This window comes from Nelumbo lutea, chromosome 1 (genome assembly GCF_056320005.1).
Source record: "Nelumbo lutea isolate HS-2025 chromosome 1, American lotus-T2T, whole genome shotgun sequence".
Lineage (NCBI taxonomy): Eukaryota > Viridiplantae > Streptophyta > Magnoliopsida > Proteales > Nelumbonaceae > Nelumbo > Nelumbo lutea.
The window spans coordinates 61,300,098-61,320,301 of NC_142684.1; the positions used below are offsets into that span (position 1 = coordinate 61,300,098).

Sequence of the window (20,204 nt, forward strand, 5' to 3'; positions counted from 1 at the left end):
CCATCCCTTAAAAGCTCATAGAATTTCTCAATTTTAGATCTTAACTCAACTTTTACTACATATATTAATCCTATATTTCATTAGTATTTATTTGTTGATGTTTTTTTTTTGTTCTTTTGGTACAAAATTCAGATAAAAAAGTGTTAGAAATGACAATAGTTTATTATGAGTTATGACTTACGGTAGATCTTTCTTGGGTGACAAACAACATAGAGGAGATAAAGAATAAAATTTTCAAAAAAAAAAAACAAAAAATAATGTTATTAAGGTTTTAGTCTTTTTGATTAGGATTAAGTGAAGTGATTATCTTAAAAGAAATACATGATACTATGTGGTGGGGGCTATACAAATATCATGCATATAAACAAATCAATGTAAATTATATATTACATGTACTATAGAGTCGGGTTTGGGTTGGATCAGGTTGGCTAAGGGGTCAACCCAACCCAACCCAAAGTAAAGTTGGGTTCATGAATTTCAACCCTAATTAACCCTAACCCGAACATCAACCCGACCCAATCCAACTCGAAACCCAACTTTTTCGGATTGGGTTAGGGTTGGATTTGGGCCAACTTGGCCCAAGTTGTAGCCTTATTAACAACTAATTAACGACAGGTACTGGATTGTCACGTTTTGAAAGTTCAGGTACTGAATTGTCGCATTTTAAAGTTTGGGGACCAAAGTGGCACTAGACTCAAGGTACAAGGTACTAATTGGGAATTTTTCTATATTATTAAATTCAATACCTAATACATAAGTTCACATGCCTTCCAACAAAATGCGGGCTGGGGAGGTTCAAGGTTTAGCCTAATAATGTACTCTATCTATACCCATGCGGGTTATAAAATCTCAAAAAAATGTACTCACCCCAAAATTTATTTTAAAGCAAAAAAAAAAAAAAAGCCCCATTGAGGCACTTAAGAGTAGGGTGTCAATGGTATTCGAAAACCCAATTTTGATTTCGATGTTCGACATAATCAAATCGAATTCGGATAATTCAAATATCTAGTCAGTCGAATTTGGATATGACCTGATTCGATTTGATAAATATCTAAATTTGACTGATTATTTAATTTTTACATATAATATATAAACTATTTTATATAATTTATACATATAATTAAGTTATTTAAATAATTTATATATTTATATACTTTATATCAATAAAAATATTTATTTTATATATTTATTAATTATCTAAAATAATTAATTAATCAAATTCAAATCAAATCGAATATTCAAATATTTAATTGGATTCGAATTCAGATATTACCTGATCCGATTCGAATTCAATCCTGATTTTGATTTGTTTATGATTGGATTAAATATAGATCCACCGCTATCCGATCCAATTTAAGTTGATTGAATTTGATTTACATATATATATATATATATATACATGCTTATATATACTTTATATGGTATCTACAAGTAAAGTTGATTTGAATGTCATATTACTATTCTACTATTTCCATAATTGACAAATTGTACCCTTACTATTTAACTATTATCTTAAACCACCATTACTATTTTTGACAATTGTCATTGCCATTAAATTGTACCCTTACTATTTTCTTCTTCTTTTTCAACCTTTTTCGTCATTTTTCTTCCTTTCCCTCAGTTTTTCGCTCATCCTTCTCTCCCCCTCTTCTCCTTCCTCTCTCCCTCATCTATGCACCCTGTTCATTGCCCCCACCATCCCTGCCGCTGCAAGCAGCATTTTCTCCCTTCTTTCTCCGCTACCTTTCTTTCCCTCTTGTCTCCTTATCTCTCGTTCTCTCTTTCCCGTTATCTCTCTTTCTTTCTCTTTTCCCTCCTCTTTCACTTCCCTTGTTCCACAACCGCCGCTGCAAATTGTAGTAGGCACTAAGGTTTGCTCAAGCATTGGATCTGTTCAAGAACTGGATTTGCTCAAGCACTTAATAAAGGAACCGACAACACTCCAATGACCTAATCTTCTCTCTCTTTTCTTTATTTGCCCTTCAAAATTTGCATCAACTTTCTGATGTCGTTAGTGATCTAAATGATATCAATCACCGATGACAGAAAAAGTAGAGATTGACAAAAAAGATGACAGTCTAGCACTACGTTTATGGAGGAGATTTATCTACTGACTGTTATATGGTGTTAAGAAGCCGATTTGGAAGTCTGGCACAGTTTTCGTCACTGACGTCTTTGTCTTTGATGCTGGGGCTGGGTTTGGGTGAGCTAAAACCATTGTTTATGACACTCTACTGCTTTATAATCTAGTGTGGGTTTTCCTTTTTAATTATATGGAGATTTCATCAAGATCTCTACTTCTGACTCGCCTTCGAACTCTAGGGACCGTGTTGGGAGTGTTGATTAGAGTGGTAGCACGCCCATAGCTGATGCTGGTTTTGGTGGTGTTGCTAGTGGTTATGTCCATTTCGCTCGGCCGAAACAACTCAGTCACGCTCGATTTCTTCCATTAATTCTACGCTTACTTCTCTTCCTCGGTCGAATTAGAGAAGCCTTCTCCTCCCCAAGGTAATGTGTCTCACCTTAACGTGCCTTTACTCAGTCTCATGGTCTCAATTTCTATTAATACAAAGAAAATCATTATTAACACCCGATTTTTTGCTTGATTTGCCACCCGAACTCCCAAATTGCCCCGGAATTCTTGATCAGACCCTTTCAATCCCTCTGAAACACTAAAATACCTAAAAAGCCCAATTTTTAATCCAAAAGCCTTCAAATCCATCATTAAACCTACCCGGTACCAATGTGATGGCCCCGATTACACCTCAACCCTTGGATCAGACACCACCAGACCTCCCAAAATACCTACACAGCAAACCTCAACTCAAAATACCTTATTTACGCCTTCATAGCATCTAGATTTCATTTCGAAGCCCAAAATTGACTGAATCAATACCCTTCTAGATCTGTCCGATTCAAGCTTAGTTGGGCCAATCTAACCCCACCATTCAACCCGGAATGCTCAAAAACCCCATCCTGTCAAATTTCAACCAAATATACTCCTGTTTACCCATCATTTTAAAAAGATTTCATTTCAACTAATCTTATTAACTCATATATACAAAACCCCTCCATGCGGTCAGACCCATATCAGCCCATTGATCTTTGACCCAAAAATCCCAGCCATTCAATTAATAACCCCAGTTTGACCGCTTAGACCTGATTGAACCAAAGTCCGTCTCGGCTTGGTTAAAACTAGTAAATTACCCCATGATATGAAAAGAGTTTTGACCGATCAAAATCCACTATTGAATTTTGATAAATAACACCTTACCCAACTTTCTTATTCCAGGGAGGAATTCTGAGTATTCATCGTCTCCTTCCTTGAGACGAAGAACAGAGTGGCGGCAAAGAGAAAAACCCCTCTTCCCCGTTTTTCCGATTTCCTTACATTGCTCACCCACTCTCCTTTCGATCTTCCACTTCTACCATCAGTTCCCCATCCACCTTCCCCTCTAACGAAGGTGGAAGAGCTGCACATCTGGTAAGCCAACCGAAATCTAGAACGGTCGAGTCTCTACATCTCCTCGTCCATCGAACCAAACCGGCGCTCGGACAAGCAATCTGAAAGGTGAAACTAACAACCTAGACGTATTCCCTTCTTGTTGCAGCGTTCGTTTTTCGGGCCAAAAATAAGATCAGGTAAGCCTGATTATCACCACGTCTTCGTTGTGATTTTGTGTTTCATTTAGTTATTCAAAGAGAAAATCGGTGTTCTCCATGTTGTTCAATTAAAGATATTGTCGAAGATAATACTATTAGCTTCATTATGTCAGTATTCCTTGATCATTGAATGCAGTATCCTGTTAGAATGAGGTAGTTAGTGAGTCAGGTAGTTTATTGCCGCCTTCCCTTTCAACAATTTCATTGCAAAAATATTTATGTTTGCTTTGTTTGGAGATTGATCTGAGGTTGGGAGTTACTATGTTTATATTTTGCTAGTCGGTATTCTAAATTAGTATTTTGATACATTGATACTTCATCTCTGTTCAGTCAGTGCCAGGATTGATTTGTCTCTCTAATTAGGTTTCAACTTTCACGATGATGTGATGAAGTATTACTGACCATGCTGTTACTCTTGTCCCCTGAGCTGAGAAGACTACCAAGTTATTAAGCAGTTTGATCCTCATGGTCTAAAAAGATAATGAAAGAAAAGAGAGTGAGGAATGAAGATGAGATATTAGAGCTTAAACAATTCTCAGGACTGAATTGACCTAAAAATAAACAAAAATAAATAACAATTAATGAATAGGTAAAAAATAGAATAATAAATAAATTGGGGAAAGGTGAAATGGGGGAGGTTAGTTCGCTAGGCTCGGACACTTGGGAGACATGGAGGAGATAAACGGTCGAAAGGGAAAAGTAATAAAAAATAAAATGTAAAATAAATGTGAAAATAAAAAAGTAGAAAATGTAAAAATATTGGAAAACAAAAAGCAAAAAAAAAAAAAGAAAAACTATATATATATATATATATATATATATATATATTAAAATTAAAAAAGAAATCAAATGAGGTTCCGTGAGAAAATAATGTCAATAATTAATAAAATTAAATTCAAAACAAAAATAATAATAATAATATATAACAAAACGGAAAAAAGAAAATAAACAAAAATAAATAAAACATGATTAGAGTAGAATTCTTATGATGTGTTATTCTTTTTTTGTTTCGCTAGGTTGGATAATTGTTTATCTTTTTATTTGGCTATTGGACCTGGGAGAGAGGGGTAGTTAACCCCTTCCCTCTCTCCATCCAAGTCTTGTTTGGACTGGTTTTAGCTAGTGCATCGGGCTTATTAAGACAAAAACGTTTTGGAAGTTCATTTGTGAAGGTTCCATCACTTCCATTTCTTAAACTAATGGGTGGTGATTCCAAACCAGCCTAGGTGAGTCACTTTCGGACGCTCGCAACCATGTTTGCTCTTATATCTTCATTTTTTATGAATAAGTTTGTGCTTGATTAGATGATATTGTTTCGTTATGATTGAAAGATATGGATTGACTTTGTTTTAGTTTATTTTTGTAATTTGGTTTTGTATGCATAGACTGGTGCGGTGGTGCCATCTGCTACATCAAGGACACCCAAAGCCATTCGGTCGCAGAGGCAGACATGAGCCACAACGGGAAGAGCCCAAAACTAGACTTGAAGCTGAACCTATCACTACCAAGAGCCAATCCGCAAGTTGAGTCACCTGATTGGTCATCATCACCATCTCCACCAAGCTCCAGTGTGTCATCCGAGCAAAGTCCAAGACAGACCCACTCCCTGCTACTCTTTCTGAAACAAGGAAAGATTTTTGTTTAGCCCAAGCTAAAACTAGATCTTCGATCCATTGGAGCAAAACCCATTGTCTTGATGACTGAGATGAACGCTAAGCCCCTTGTCTTAACGATCCTAGTCTAGGATTCGAGCGGAGGAAAGAAAGAGAGACCTTTAGGACAGGGGTTCTCTTTGGGGATATAGAAGAAGTATAGTAGTTGGACGATTGGTTATTGTTTATGATGATGATGCTGAACCTTTGTGGCCATTATATAATGAGAGAGAGAAAGAGATAGAGAGAGTGAGAGAGAGATTGGAGGAAGGGGGTGCTGGTGTTATGCGTTACGTTGAGAGGAAGAGAATGATGATAATATTAGGTTTTAAACAAATTTTAAATGTCACATGGTGTCACTTGTTTATGGATTTTGATGGAATATTAACAGATGCTAACGAGATGGGTAGAATTAGTCAGTTATTAGAAATAGTAGGGGTAGTTTAAGACAATAAGGATATAGTTTGTCAATTAACTAAATAGGGATAATTTAAAAAATTTGCCCTTTACTAAATTGTTGTAAGTTCAAGTTTCATACAAGTAATTTTTAATTCATCTTGTTCATGAAATATAATATCAAAGTCAATTTTCATTCATTTTATCGACAATATATAATCTTTTTTATCATTTTTTAGTTTAACTTATCTATTGTATCTTTCAATATTGAATTGCAATTCAAATCTAATATAATTCCAAATAATAATATTCAATTTTAATTTGAACAGAAGCAAATCAAATTTGGATTTAGAAATATCCAATTCGATTTGATCTATTCGCAAGCATGTGGAGAGCCTTTAACAAAAGGAATCTAGAGCAAAATTTGAATTACTTTTAGGGTAAATTACAAAGACTCCCCCTGTACTATGGAGTCTGTGACAAAGACCCCCTTGTACTTTGTTTTGCGACAAAGACCTCCTATACTATGATTGTGAGACAAAGACTCCCCTTGAACCATTAAGCCAGATGACAAAATGCATTAAATTACCAAAATACCCCATTAAATTTTTCCCCTCCATCACCATCCAAAATACGAAAAAAGAAGGAAAAACTACAAATTAAAGAAAATCAAACCCCAAGTAAATAAATTAAAAGGAAAAAGAAACAAAACCTCCAATGGCGTGTTGGAAATGAATTCAAGGTATTAGTTGTTGTAGAGAAAACGATCAGGGCTTGTTGGGATTCATGATTAACATCACACTAATAATTTCAGTGGATTGACAGACCATGAATTTCATCGTCACCTCGTCTTCCCCCAACATCCATCAACACACCATTAACCAACGTTTTGAAATAAAGAAACTAAAGAGAGTGGAGAACAATCAGAAGGTAACCTTTTGCGGAGAAGGTTTATTTGACTGAAGCAATTGCCAAAGTTTATTATGAAGGTTAGATTAGCCATCGTGTTTTCCTACCAAATTGTTTTTTCTTTTATTTGGAAACTTCTACCAAAACATTCTCCCTCACTCTAACCTTCAATCAACTTCTGCAATTGATTGAAGCAATTGTCAATGGTGCCAGCTTCTACTATGAAGGTTCTCCACTCTCTTCGGTCATGATGGCGCCAACTTCTACTATGTATGTTAAGAAGAGTACCCATCTCCCGAATGTTGCCAACTTCTGCTATGAAGGAATGGCTATCTGGGTCGTGCTTGGAGATGAAACAAACTCAAAAATCACCTCGGTTTGTTCTGAAACGGAAGTCAGCCTCTGCATCAGAGAAAAATGGGAAGGGGAAGAAGAGAAAGAGGGAAAGAGAGAAAGGACTTCCGAAGTCTGCCGTCATTGCTGTTCGTGTATCGTGAGATCTAAGAAGATGAACAATGTTTTTCTCCCAAAGGTAGTATGGGGATTAAAAAATATTGTAACGGCATATTTCGACGGAAGGCTAATAGAAGGGGGTCTTTTTCACAAAATAAAGTACAAGTGGGTCTTTGTCACAGACCCCATAGTATAGGGGGGTCTTTATAATTTACCCTTATTTTTATTTTTGAGTTTTTACTACAATATATAGATATCATTAAGGTAATGATCATGTAAGAACGTGCTCTAATTAAATTGTTGGGTTAGGATAAGGATTCAATGGGATGTGTGAACTTAGGGCTGCAGCTTGGACCAGGTAAGGATTTGTTGGGTTGGATTAGGATGAAGTTTGGGTTAAGGTTGAAAATTATGAAGGATTAACTTTAAGTTGGGTTAGGGTTGTGGTCATGACCAACCTGACCCAGAACAAATCCAACTTAACTTCATTTGCATGTACAAATATTAGCGGTGAGCATAGGTTGGTTCAGTTCAGATTTACCTTTAACTTCATTTTTGGAATTGGAATCTACCTTATACTGAGGTCTACTGCATAACCTATTTGTTCATTACATCTGGCCCCCTCCCAAAAAAACAGAAAAATGTTCTTTAAAAACTTGATTTTCAATAATAATAATAATAATAATAATAATAATAATAAAATAATAATAATAATAATAATAAATATTACCTTTAAGTTTTGTAAATATTACCTTTTACATTACTTATTATACATATTTGTTAAATATTGAATTGAAGAAAAATGATATTATCGCTTAAGTGACTTAATGGTCAAGTGATACAATGGTCTTTATAACCGCATAAGTGCTTGCATTCAAATCTTTACATCCTCAAAGTATTTTGAAATTTATTTCAAGGCAAATTCAGTTCGAAAATCAATTGCACCAAGGTCATGAACGAAGTCCCCTTCCACCAAAGTCAATTCTTCAGGTTGGTTTGTGTAGGGTAAACCTCTAGACCCTAGAATTGAACTAGGTGGAGGCAATTCCAAGAATTTTAAATCAAACCCTACCAAGTAACAAATTGGATAGGGTCATTTCAAGGTCAATATGAGGTTAGTTTTGGGTAAAACTACCCATTTGCTCACCCCTAATAAATGTTTTATATATATATATATATATATAGTATTTATGCATGTAAATACTATTTTTATACGTAAAAAGATGCATGTAAGTACTGCTTGCATTCAAATCTTTACATCCTCAAAGTATTTTGAAATTTATTTCAAGGCAAATTCAGTTCGAAAATCAATTGCACCAAGGTCATGAACGAAGTCCCCTTCCACCAAAGTCAATTCTTCAGGTTGGTTTGTGTAGGGTAAATCTCTAGACCCATTTGCTCACCCCTAATAAATGTATATATATATATATAGTATTTATGCATGTAAATACTATTTTTATACGTAAAAGGATGCATGTAAGTACTGCTATATATGTATATTCACTATGTATTTTTGTCCCAGTAAATATTTATATATGCATCTATTATATTTGTATTTATCTACTTATACATCTATGTGTATTGCATGTCAAAAATTTTAAGTTTAATGGCATTTTTTTTCTAAAATATGATAGCTATGTTTTTTAAGAATCATGCTAATATTGAATTAACATGAACTTTAAAGTCTAGGAAATAATAGGATGCAAATGGTCAGATTGAATTTGAACCAAGGTATATTCAAATCTGATCCAATAACACCTATCTTAGGTCAGGTTTGATCTCATCTCAAACATGTCAATTTGAATCCAAATCCGTTAAGGTTATCAGATATTGAATCTTATCCGATCTGAGTTAGTTTCTGAAAATTTTAATAAATTGTTAAAATAAAAAAGCATAACAGTTTATATAAAGAAAACAAAAAATACAAATACTTCTGAAATATTTTCATCATATTTATTAATATATACATGTCTTTTAAAAAATTACAAAAAAGTAATATAAATATATTTATATATAATATAATATAAACATATTTATATATATCGGATAGGGGTTATTCGAATTTGACAAAAAGAAAATCGTATTTGGATTGGATTAAATCATAGTCTGGTCCATTTACACCCGTAGCTAGAGAATAAGTACTTTGGTCTTCAAAATCGACCCAAACTCAGCCATAAGTTTTAGGGTTGGGTTAAGGTTTACGTCAACCCGAATTAACCCAGTCCGTCTTGCACCTCCAGTGGGCTCGATGGTTGTTTCTCAAACTCCTACACAACGTGACACGACCCATATCCGCCTTCTACACGTCCAAATAGGATAAACGACGGAGCTGAACAATTCAAAAGGAAGATTCCAATCTAATGTGAGGAAGACCTCACAGCACAGTAAAAGAGGATTCTAGCGATTTCCCGAGAGAGAAAATAGTTCAGTTGAATTTGTTCCCGGAAAAATCTAAAACAATCTCAAATCTTCTACCGTCTTCCACTGCCTCCGTCGTCGCGGCAGCTGTGCTTTCCTTTCAAAAGAATGTCGGTGGAACGAAGTCCTAAAAATCTAGAATCCTCTTTCCCATTTCCCCATCTCTATAAATAACCAGTCTCCCGCCTTGGTTCTTTGCATAATCAGATTGATAGATACAGAACCGTCGTTTGCTAAGCGTCTTTCAGCAGCCAAAGTTCCCAATTTGTGATTGATTGAGTACCCTCCAGAGACCCAATTAAGATGTCGATCATCCCGAGCATCTTCGGTGGCCGGCGAAGCAACATCTTCGATCCCTTCTCTCTGGACATCTGGGACCCCTTCGATGGGCTCCCGTTCAACACCAGTAGTGTGGCCTCTGTGCCCGGTTCGACGCGAGACACTTCTGCTTTGGTGAACACCCAAATTGATTGGAAGGAAACTCCGGAAGCCCACGTCTTCAAAGCAGACCTTCCTGGGGTGAGGAAGGAGGAGTTGAAGGTGGAAGTGGAGGAGGGAAGGGTGCTACAGATAAGTGGGGAGAGGAGCAGAGAGCAGGAAGAGAAGAACGACAAGTGGCACAGGGTGGAGAGGAGCAGCGGCAGGTTCCTGAGGAGGTTTAGACTGCCTGAGAATGCTAAGATGGATCAGGTGAAGGCCTCCATGGAGGATGGTGTGCTTACCGTCACTATCCCCAAGCAGGAGGAGAAGAAACCTGAGGTTAAGAGCATCGAAATTTCTGGGTAAAGCTATCTAAAAGCGAAAGATGAGATGAAGTTAGAATCAAAATAAGAATACATGCGTGTGAAGTGTTTGTTGTTTGCTTTGATAATAATAAGAGTTTGTGTGTAACTGTGGCTGTTAATGTCATTATGTCATCTCTGATATATCCAAGCAAAGTGTAGTAGATGTACATTTGCCTTGTACCGTCATTCTCTCTGATTTTGGGAATAAAGTTCAGTTAAGATCATTTGCTTCAACCAACTATTAATGTGCCAGCACTGTAGGAGTTTGTGCTGCTACAGATCTAAACAGGACATGAACTCTTCCTCTGGAATTTGCTTGATCAGCTCTTAGCTGGGGCAAGGTTGTTTGTATGAAAACCACCGAGTTCTTCACTGGAAGAGTGGATCAAATGTAATCCAATGGTAGTTGTTGTGTGGATCTCCAATTAGTTAGAAAAGGAATTCCATCATAGAGTTGCTTTCATTGAATCCACCTCTGAGATTTGGATTTGCAGAAAGATTCAGACAATGTGATATTCCATGCATATATCAGTTGAAATGTGATCGGTGGCAGCTTATTTTACACGACTGAAAAGCTCTTTGGAATGAGCTCGCCTCAATCACTGTGGAGGGGTTATGAAATACTTCTCAACTGAATGTGAGAGAAGATTCTTCAGCTTTTCATGGGACTAGGAAACCCGTTCAATATGATTCGTTCTAACATTCTTGGATCAAATCCTCTTCCCAGCCTTGATTTATGCACTAATCGTCCAGGAAGAGCGTTTGGGATTTCTATTTCTCTAAGAGTTCCACTCAGTCTTGAAGCCATATCTCTCTCTCAATGTTTCTTCTCGATCCAATGTCCATTCTGTGATCATAGTAAGCACCATGGTCACACCAAGAAGAAATGTTTCAAACTCACAACTTATCCACCTGGTTGAAATCAGCGATCACAGTCTAAATCTAATAAATCTGAGAAGGCTGCTTCATTCACTGTGGTTGTTCCATCATCCTTCACTCAAACTTCCCCTATGGCAGACGGACGACAACTGATCTTGATTGATACAAACCAGCAAATCTCTCTTCTCTGCAAAGAACCACCAAACAGTGTTGGATATTTGACGATAGAGATAGTTGCTTCACCATAACCCCCTTCCCATTCATAAATTTGTAGACTTACCTAATGGCATTGGTGCTGTTAAATTCGACGTAGTGCAAGAACTGAGGAAGGCGATAAGATAGTATTTGTTGGTAGTGCCTGCGTAGGCTACGAGGATGAGGTTGCGTTTCAACACGTGTGACTAAGGAAACAAAAGTCGAGGAGTTATTCCTAGGTAAGAACTACGCTCAAGTTAATAGGTGATGGTGGGATAGTCGGGTCGAGTTATAAGGATGTTGGTCCGGGCTAAGTGGCTATATGGGTCTCAGAAGTTGGATTTTTTACCTTGAGCATGGAGTATTTTTTACCAAAGATCTGAATCCTAATCAGATTGGGTTTCGGAGGTTATCGGGATGAGGTTTACCGCTGAGGTATTTCGGATAGTTTCATTCCCTGGTGGAGTTGTTTTCCCTGTTCTTCTTCATCCATGTGATGCGTAGTTGATGTGGCTGAAATGAAAAAATGGGGGGCCACCACACTAGTGTAGTTCGGCTGAGCTAGGATGATGTGGCAAGGCGATAGTTGGGCGGCCACATATCTTGTAGGGCTAGCTTAGCTATGATCCGATCACCACTCCTTTAGTTCTGAAGTCGATAAATAAAGTCTCCTAGGTTCATTGCCCGATTGAGAAAATTTTGAGCATGTGTATCATTCGTGCCGTGTTGATTGTTGTCGAGGAGTCCTCTGATTGTCACCTGCAGAACTTAAATAAGAACCAAAATTTCAGTTCATAAACCATTCCCCCAGTTCTGCTGCCAAGGAGGGGGAGTGCTCGACCAGGCCATTGCGTAGCCAGCCGAGGATTTGCGTTGAAGGCTGGACCAGTATAGCGAGTCTCTACGTCGAAGGTTGGGTCAGTGCAATGGCTGAATCGACACAATTAATAAGTGAAACCATTGCCTTTCGAGGTGTTGCTTCGGTTTTCAAGGCTTCCTTATGCACATTATTGTTTTTCAAGGCTTCCGAGGGGTGCTTCATCTGTACTGTTGATCTCTCCTCGGTTTGTGCCCCTGATGGCTATAAAAGGGAGAAGGGGTCCCCCGCTTTCTATCCTTAGTGCCAGTTACAGGAGTTTGGCATCCACTACTCGGCAGATTCATTAGTCACATAGCTCGGTAGATAGCTCGACAAATAGCTTGGTAAGTAGCTTGACAAGTAGCTCTATAGCTTTTGCTCTTTAGCTCTGTAAATTGCCTGGTATGTCTTTCTCATCTCATCGGTCCTCTCCCTCGTCTGGTTCCTCCAGTAGTTCTGGTTCCAGCTCTTCTCGTGGTTTGACCTATGAGTCTGAGTTGAGAGACTTCGTGGTTGCCAAAATCGAGGAAGCCGGGACTGGTCCCCGATGTGCAACATTGATATGACCCCGGGGATGGTGAGCTTTATGCTCCAGCTGAAACACCACCAGTAGGGCTACTACTATTTCTCTACTCAACGAAACATTCAGTCATTGGTCGGAGCCCCTTCTTCAATAAAGCACTGGAAGAAGTCTTTTTCTTCTTTGTGCGAATCCCCGGGGGTCTCCCATTTCCTACTGGGCTACAGAGACTGAGGACGTCTTTACCGTAGCCCCAATGGTCGGTGCTTACTTGGGAGGAGAGGTTGGCCCTAAGCATGATCCATGAAATCGACATTATAGCGTACACATGGTCGGAGATGTTGATGCTCGTTGGGTTGATGGAGGGGGTGGCCAGTCTGTTTCCTTTCACTTTTGCTTGCCAATCTAATTTTATCTTGCCAACTTCGTACTTATCATAGACTTTCTGTGTTACAGGTGCGAGCATGGCTAGCGTGGAACATTGTTTGTCGGATGAGGGCTCTTCAACAAAGGCATGAATGGGTCGGTGTGCCATTGGTGGCTCGCCCCGAGGCGGATGAGCGGCTACAACTCAAAGATAGGGTGGCTTGTCGACGAAGAAGGGTTCAATAACAAGAGGTCGAGGAGGACAACATTATCGTGGTTGACCCTCAAGGGGTCTGTCGTCCTGTAGGTACATCGGTGACCAAGGTAGGAAGTAGTTTAGGTCTACATGTGCCGAGGTGGTTGGTTCGTATGGATGACAGTGTAGAGACCCCCAGGGTTCTCGAATAGTTTTGTGAGGGATTATGACCATGTCTATAGCTCAGGAGTCGGTTGGGGTTGGTAGTGGAGCTTTGGAGTGTGCTCTGCTTCGGTCTACCGCGCAAGTAAATCATCTTCTTTTGTTCCTTGTGCGTTGCTTTCCTTTCCGATGAACTTATCACATTATTTTTGTTTATAGAATGCTTGCACGGCGGTTGCTCTGGTTGATTGTCTTTGGGATGTTCGATCGACGTACGAACGGGAACATTCGGAGTACCTATGGCAAAAGGCCTAACTGGCCGAGCTCCGGGCTGTTGGGGAATAATTGGCCACACTGGAGAGGGAAGTGGCTGAGTTGAAGGCACAACTGGCTGAGCAGGTTGGTCTTGTCCAAGAGTTGAAGCGGGAGATTGCCGAGCTCAAGGCTGAACGAGGCAGGCTAAGGCAGGAGGTTGCCGAGGAAGCCATCACTGAGTATTAAGGCATTTGAGGAGACGTAGCTGCATATGGATGAGTACACTGAGGCCTCCATTGCAGTCGGGTCTTCGTCGTTACCTGGAATTGGTCAAGAAATCACAAGGCTGCGACACTTTCGACCAAACTTCTCTGCAAGGATCCGTTGAGGAAGCTGAGGATGAGGCTGAAACCACCGTTGACACTGTTGATTCTACCGCCGAGGACTAATCGTCCGCCTTAAATGTCCATTATTCTTGTTTTGGTGTTGTGTTGCTTCTCTCTTTTTTAGTTGGCTTGGTACGTCGGGCTTTTAAACAAATGTAATGGATTGTTTTCAAGTTAAATGACAACTCTTTTTCCCATGCCTCTTCTCGTTGCTGCTATATTTGTGAATGTGCCTCTTTCTTTTTTCATATCTAACATGCCTAGTTGGGCTATTATAGCCGAGCTACGCCGAGGCCTCTTGTACCATTTTTCTATTGTTGGCCTGGGTGAGGTCGGCTGGGTTGCTGTGCGGGCTGAGCCGGGCTGTTCTTCGATTGAAGTATGGCCAATGGAGGAGTAGTAGTCTAGGCTACGCCTTGGTGTCGCCATTCTTGTGATGATCAAGGTTGTCGTTAGTCGGGCTATACTTTGGTGTCATTGTCCAAGATCTTTTGGTTCCCGAACCATGACCGAGGTTGTTGTTGACCGAGGTGCAACCATCCGGGCTATGCCTCAGCGTCCCCAGTCCTGTGTTGGCCGAGGTGCGGGTTGGTCGAGCTATGCCTTGGTGTCGTTGTCTGAGATCTTTCGATTTTCGAGCTCTCAGCAATGGGATGCTCAATTTCTGGTCTCGGAAGCCTTTGGGGCCCTTCTAGGGTTAAGCATTTCTCAGCTAGCTCAGCCGTTAAGTTGACGGTAGTGCAGAGTTCCTAGACTGTCCTCAGGCCTTGATGGGCAAGGGCATTCTTCCTCCACGTTTAGGCTCTTAGCAGCTGAGTCAAGTAGTTTGCTTGGTAATGCACTGCTGAGCTGGGAGTAATAGGCTCATCCATTTCGGGGATTGGTGGAGTCAGCTCGGCTAGTAGTGTGACTTAGCATGTGTATGTAGTGTGTGAGGTTGGCCATGGGCATGCCTCTGGATCGAAGAAGTAACGTAAAAGAAGACTTGCATTGCTTATGGGTCTATTGGTAGTACATCCTAAGGTTTTCCGAGTTCTAACTCCTCGGAATTGGTCGGCCTTCGAGGTCTTCAAGTCTATAAGTGCTCGGTCCAATGGCCATGTATACGGTCCTTCCCAGTTTGGTTCGAGCTTCCCTTCTCCTAGCGTGGGTATGATGACTTTATGAAAAACAAAGTCGCATGTCTTTTATTTGTGCCTTTTCACCCTAGACACGTAATGCTGTGCCATCTTCTGCTATTGTGCCACCATCTTCACATGTGCTCGGTCTCGAGCTTCTTCTACCAGGTCTAACTCCGCACGTAGATCTTCATCATTTTGTCTTTCATCAAAGAACTTGGTCCAAAGAGTTGGGGATCCTATCTCCACGGGGATGATGGCTTCGGCCCCATAGGCTAGACTGAAAGGGGTCTCTCCAGTGGCAGTCCATGGGGTCGTCCTGTAAACCCAGAGAATGCTCGACAGCTCTTCAGCCCATCTTCCCTTGGCTTGATCTAGGCATCTTTTTCAGGCCATGTAGTAGGATGCAGTTAGTTACCTTGGTGTGCCCATTGCTTTATGGTCGGTGTACCGTAGTAGTCTGGTGATTGATCCTTAGGTAAGCACATAAGACCTCAAACTTCTTTTCAATGAACTAGGTTCCGTTGTCTGTGATGAGCATGCGCGGGATGCCGAAGTGGCAGATGATTCCCTGCCAAAGGAAGTTCCAGGCATTGTAGGCGGTGATGCGCGATATGGCTTCATCTTCTACCCAATTTGTGAAGTAGTCCATGACTACGAGGAGGAACTTATTCTATAAAACTGCAATGGGGAAGAGGCCAAGGATGTCCATTTCCCACTAGGCAAATGGCAATGGGTTGGCGATTGGTCTCAAAGGGGTTGTAGGCTAATGATGTAGGTTAGAGTGATGTTGGCAACTATCACACCACTGAACTAGTTGGGCGGCATCCTGCTTCATCGTCGGCTAGAAATACCCCCGTCGGAGCGCCTTATGGGCCAGTGTGTGTATGTTGAGGTGATCTCCGCAGATGCCCTCATGTTTTTCCCTAAGGACGTAGTCTGCGTCGGCTGGGGAGAGGCACTTTAAGTAGGGAGGCGTGTGGGAATGGCGGTACAACTGGCCCTGTATCAAACAATACCTGGTTGCTCTATGTTGGAGTTTCTCACTTCTCTCTGATCTTTCAAGGAGCTGCCCTCTCGAAGATACTCGATTGGGTCCATCTAGGATGAGCCATGTTGCATTGGAAGGATGAGGATGTTTGATGGCACGATGCTTGGCTAGGCCAGTGTGTCTAATCGGATGGTTGAATCAATGTTGGATTGCGGCGAGTTGACGAGCTTTGAAAGGGCGTTGGCTTGAGCATTCTCGGTCGAGGGGATCTGCTGGATGTCGAAGTGCTCAAACTACTGAATGAGCTCCTGTACTTTCTGTAAGTAGCTCACCATAGAGGGAGTCCAACCTTTGAATTGACCATGAATTTGGTTGACTACGAGTTGAGAGTTGCTGAAGGCCTCGACCCGTTGTGCCCCAAAGATCTAAGGCAAGGTGGAGCCCAACAATCAAGGCCTTATACTCAGACTCATTGTTAGATGCCTTGAATTCAAATCTAAGGGTGTGTTCCAATACCACGTTGTCTGGGTCGAGGGGGATAAGGTCGACGTCGCTAGCTTGCTTGTTTGGCAAGCCATCAATGTGGAGCATCCATGCTGGAGGCAATGGGGCCGGTTCCTCCATGACAAACGTACATTCCGCGATGAAGTCTACCAAGGCTTGGGCTTTAATTGTTGGTCGGGGGTGTACGTGACCTCAAACTCACTCAGTTCTACGCTCCATTTGACTAGGTGGCCCGACACTTTCAGTCTTTGTAGCACTTTCTTGAGAGGCTGGCTAGTGAGTATTGGGACGCTGTGGGCTTGAAAGTAGGGTCTGAGTTTCCTGGCCGCGGTGATGAGAGCTAAAGCTAACTTTTCGAGAATGGAGTATCGGGTTTCTACGCCATTGAAGACCTTACTGGTGTAATAGATTGGCTTCTATACTCAGTCTTCTTCTTTAACTAACACCAAGCTGACGACCTCATCCCCGATCGAGAGGTAGAGCAATAGCTCGTTCCCTGGGCTCAGATTAGTCAAGAGGGGCGGCAAGCTCAAATATTGCTTTAGTTCATAGAAAGACTGCTTACATTTCTCCATCCATTGGAAGTCCTTTGGTCATTTAAGCGCTTTGAAAAAGGGGAGGCACCGGTCTGCGGATTTGGACATAAACCTACCAAGGGCGATTATTCTCCTGGTGAGCCGCTGTACTTCTTTGTGAGTCTGGGGGGATGGCATGTCAAGGATGACTTTTATCTTCTTTGGGTTTGCTTTGATTCCTCTCTATGTTACCATGGATCTCAAAAACTTGTCGGAGCCAACCCCGAAGGCATACTTGGTTGGGTTCAACTTCATCTTGTACTTTCTAAGTGTGTTGAAGACTTCACAAGAGGTCAGCTAGGTGGTGCTTGGCCGTTTTTCTTTTTACGAGCATATCGTTGACATACGCCTCCACATTTCTATCGAATTGCTCCTTGAATACCTCGTTCACCATTCGATGATAGGTAGCGCTGGCGTTTTTGAAGCCAAAGGGCATTACCTTATAGCAGTACAAGCCTCGTTCAGTGATGAAGGCCATTCGCTCTTGATCGTATGGGTCCATTCAGATCTGGTTGTAACTTGAGAAGGAATCCATGAAGCTTAGGAGCTCATGCCCTGCTATTGCGTCGACGAGTTGGTCGATCCGGAGAAGGAAAAAGTTGTCTTTGGGACAAACCTTATTTAGGTCAATGAAGTTGATGCAAATTCTCCACTTTCCATTGGCCTTCTTCACTATTACCACATTGGCCAACCAGTTAGGGTATTTGACTTTCCTAATGAAGTTGGCGTCGAGCAACTTCTATACTTCCTCGGTGATTATTTGCCACCTGTCCGGAGCAAAGTTTCTCTTCTTCTGCTTCACAGGTTGGTAATGAGGGTCAACGTTCAACTGATGTGTGATAAATTCGGGATCGATTCCAAGCATGTCCTACGTCGACCAAGCAAACACGTTGGCATTGTTCCTTAGTAATCGAACAAGTTCCTCTCAGAGATGGTCGCCTAGTAGGGAACCAACTTAGACCATCTTTTCAGGGTCATCCTCAACCAAGGGGACCTGGATGAGGTCTTCCACAGGTTGGTTGCACTGTGCCTTTACCTCATCGTGCAAGCCATATGCTTCCGTCATCAATGTCTCGGCCACTATACGTGGTCCTCAGTAGGATAACTAGTAGCAATGTCATGTTGTTTTCTGACCCCCGCACACCACCCCTATGCCATACTTAGTTGGAAATTTCATGGCGAGGTGGTACATTGAAACTACTGCTTGTAAGGCGTTAAGGGTTCACCTGCCGAGGATCACGTTGTAAGAGGAGGGGCAGCATATCACGATGAAATCTACCATGGCTGTCGCTGTTACATCGCCATCCCCGATCAAGAGGGGAAGAGTTATCCTCCCCGTTGGCTGGAGGAACTCTATGGAAAATCCCATAAAAGGAGTGTTAGCTGGTGCAAATCGATTTCTGTCGATGCCAAGCTTTTTGAATGCATCTTCAAACAACACGTCGGTGGAGCTCCCTGTGTCAATTAGGATCCGCCATAGCTTGAAATTGGCCACTTTGGCGGTTATGACCAAGGCGTTGTCGTGTGGTGTCTTTACTCCTCGGAGGTCATTGTTAGTGAAGGTAATAGACGTGTTGCGCCTCCTCCCGTGGCATTGGTTGTCTATCTCATACATTCGAGCACATCTCTTTCGTCCTGACGTTCTTTCCCCTCCAGAAGCGCTTCCACCCGATATCACATGGATAACATCGGTTGGGTGGCCACGGAACAGAGGTTGTCGAACTTCGTCTGCTCTTTTTTCCTCTTGGGCCAACTTCTTTGCTCTATCTATGAAGCTGCTGAGATAACCGTGCCTGATTAGATCTTCGATATGGTTGCATAGGTCGAAGCAGTTCTCTGTTTCGTAGACATGGTCCTTGTGGAACTTGCAATATTTGTCTCGATTTCTCTTGTTGCTTTGTGTCTTCATCTTTTCAGGCCACCTGACATAGTTGCAGTCACGGATTTGCATCAGGGCTTCAAACCGCGGAACATTAAGTGGCATGAAATTTCGATAGGTTGGGGGAGGGGTGTGAAGCCTATGGTCGGCCCGATGATCTTGCCTCTTGGGATCTCTATCTGCTCTCTCTGACTTTTGCTCGTCGTTCTCTCTCCTTTTTCTATCGAGCTTCTCATCTTAGTCTCTGAGCTGCGCCTAGGCCTCTTCAGCGTTGATATAATTCTACGTGTGGCTCATTAGTAAGGCCAATGTTTGAGGAGGGTTCTTGGACATGGAGAAGTTGAACAAAGAAGGGTGGAGTTTGTATTGTATGGTTGTCACCGCGATTGACTGATTTAAGTTTCTGACTTGAAGCGCTTCTTTGTTAAATCTTGCCAAGTAGTCCCTAAGGGACTCCGCCTTCCTCTATTGGATTTGCATGAGGTTGGTCGAGGTCTTCTAGTGCTTTTGACTTTCTATGAACTGTGCCAGGAACTGGGTCTCCAGTTGTGCCCAAGACACTATAGACCTCGGCAGCAAGGAGGAGTACCATGCCAAGGTCGGGCCTTGCAATGCAGTTACAAGGGCTTTGCACATCATTCCCTCCGACGCACCATGTAGCATCATCTGGGCTTGGAGTGCCGCGATGTGGTCAAAAGGGTCGGAATTTCCATCATACTTGTCGAGTTGGGGGGCTCGCTATTTGGCACGGGGTACCTCGTCCACGATATCCTAGATGAAGGGCGGCTCCTTGGTGATATGCGCAATGGCCTGCACAGGTTAATCTACAGCGGGGATTACACTCTTAGGGGCAGACGTACGCTCCAACTCTTCCAAACGTTGTCGTAGTTCCTTAAACTCAGCACCTCTGCTACCCGGGGTTGTAGTGCATGCGACCTCCCTTTTGGGTCGTGTGGGGTGATCCTTGACTAAACTTGACTCGACGATGGAGATCACGAAGGGCGGTGTCCTTTTGCTGAGCCTTTCTTTGGCAGGGGTGCATA

The 20,204-nt window shown here is 41.6% G+C and overlaps 2 protein-coding genes and 1 non-coding gene across 3 annotated transcripts; 1 reads left to right on the forward strand and 2 right to left on the reverse strand.

Annotated features, from left to right (window-relative positions):
* Positions 1 to 6,474: 6,474 nt before the first annotated feature.
* On the reverse strand, positions 6,475 to 6,561 carry LOC148874825 (small nucleolar RNA snoR14). Its single transcript, XR_016105999.1, has one exon. It is a non-coding gene; the product is annotated as a small nucleolar RNA snoR14 (small nucleolar RNA).
* A 2,953-nt stretch (positions 6,562 to 9,514) lies between these two features.
* LOC148874826 (18.2 kDa class I heat shock protein-like) lies at positions 9,515 to 10,514 on the forward strand. Its single transcript, XM_088963784.1, has one exon. The coding sequence runs from the start codon at positions 9,795 to 9,797 to the stop codon at positions 10,275 to 10,277; it is 483 nt and encodes a 160-aa protein (XP_088819910.1). The 5' UTR covers positions 9,515 to 9,794; the 3' UTR covers positions 10,278 to 10,514.
* A 7,990-nt stretch (positions 10,515 to 18,504) lies between these two features.
* LOC148874827 (uncharacterized) lies at positions 18,505 to 19,266 on the reverse strand. Its single transcript, XM_088962821.1, has one exon. The coding sequence runs from the start codon at positions 19,264 to 19,266 to the stop codon at positions 18,505 to 18,507; it is 762 nt and encodes a 253-aa protein (XP_088818947.1).
* Between the last annotated feature and the right edge of the window lie 938 nt (positions 19,267 to 20,204).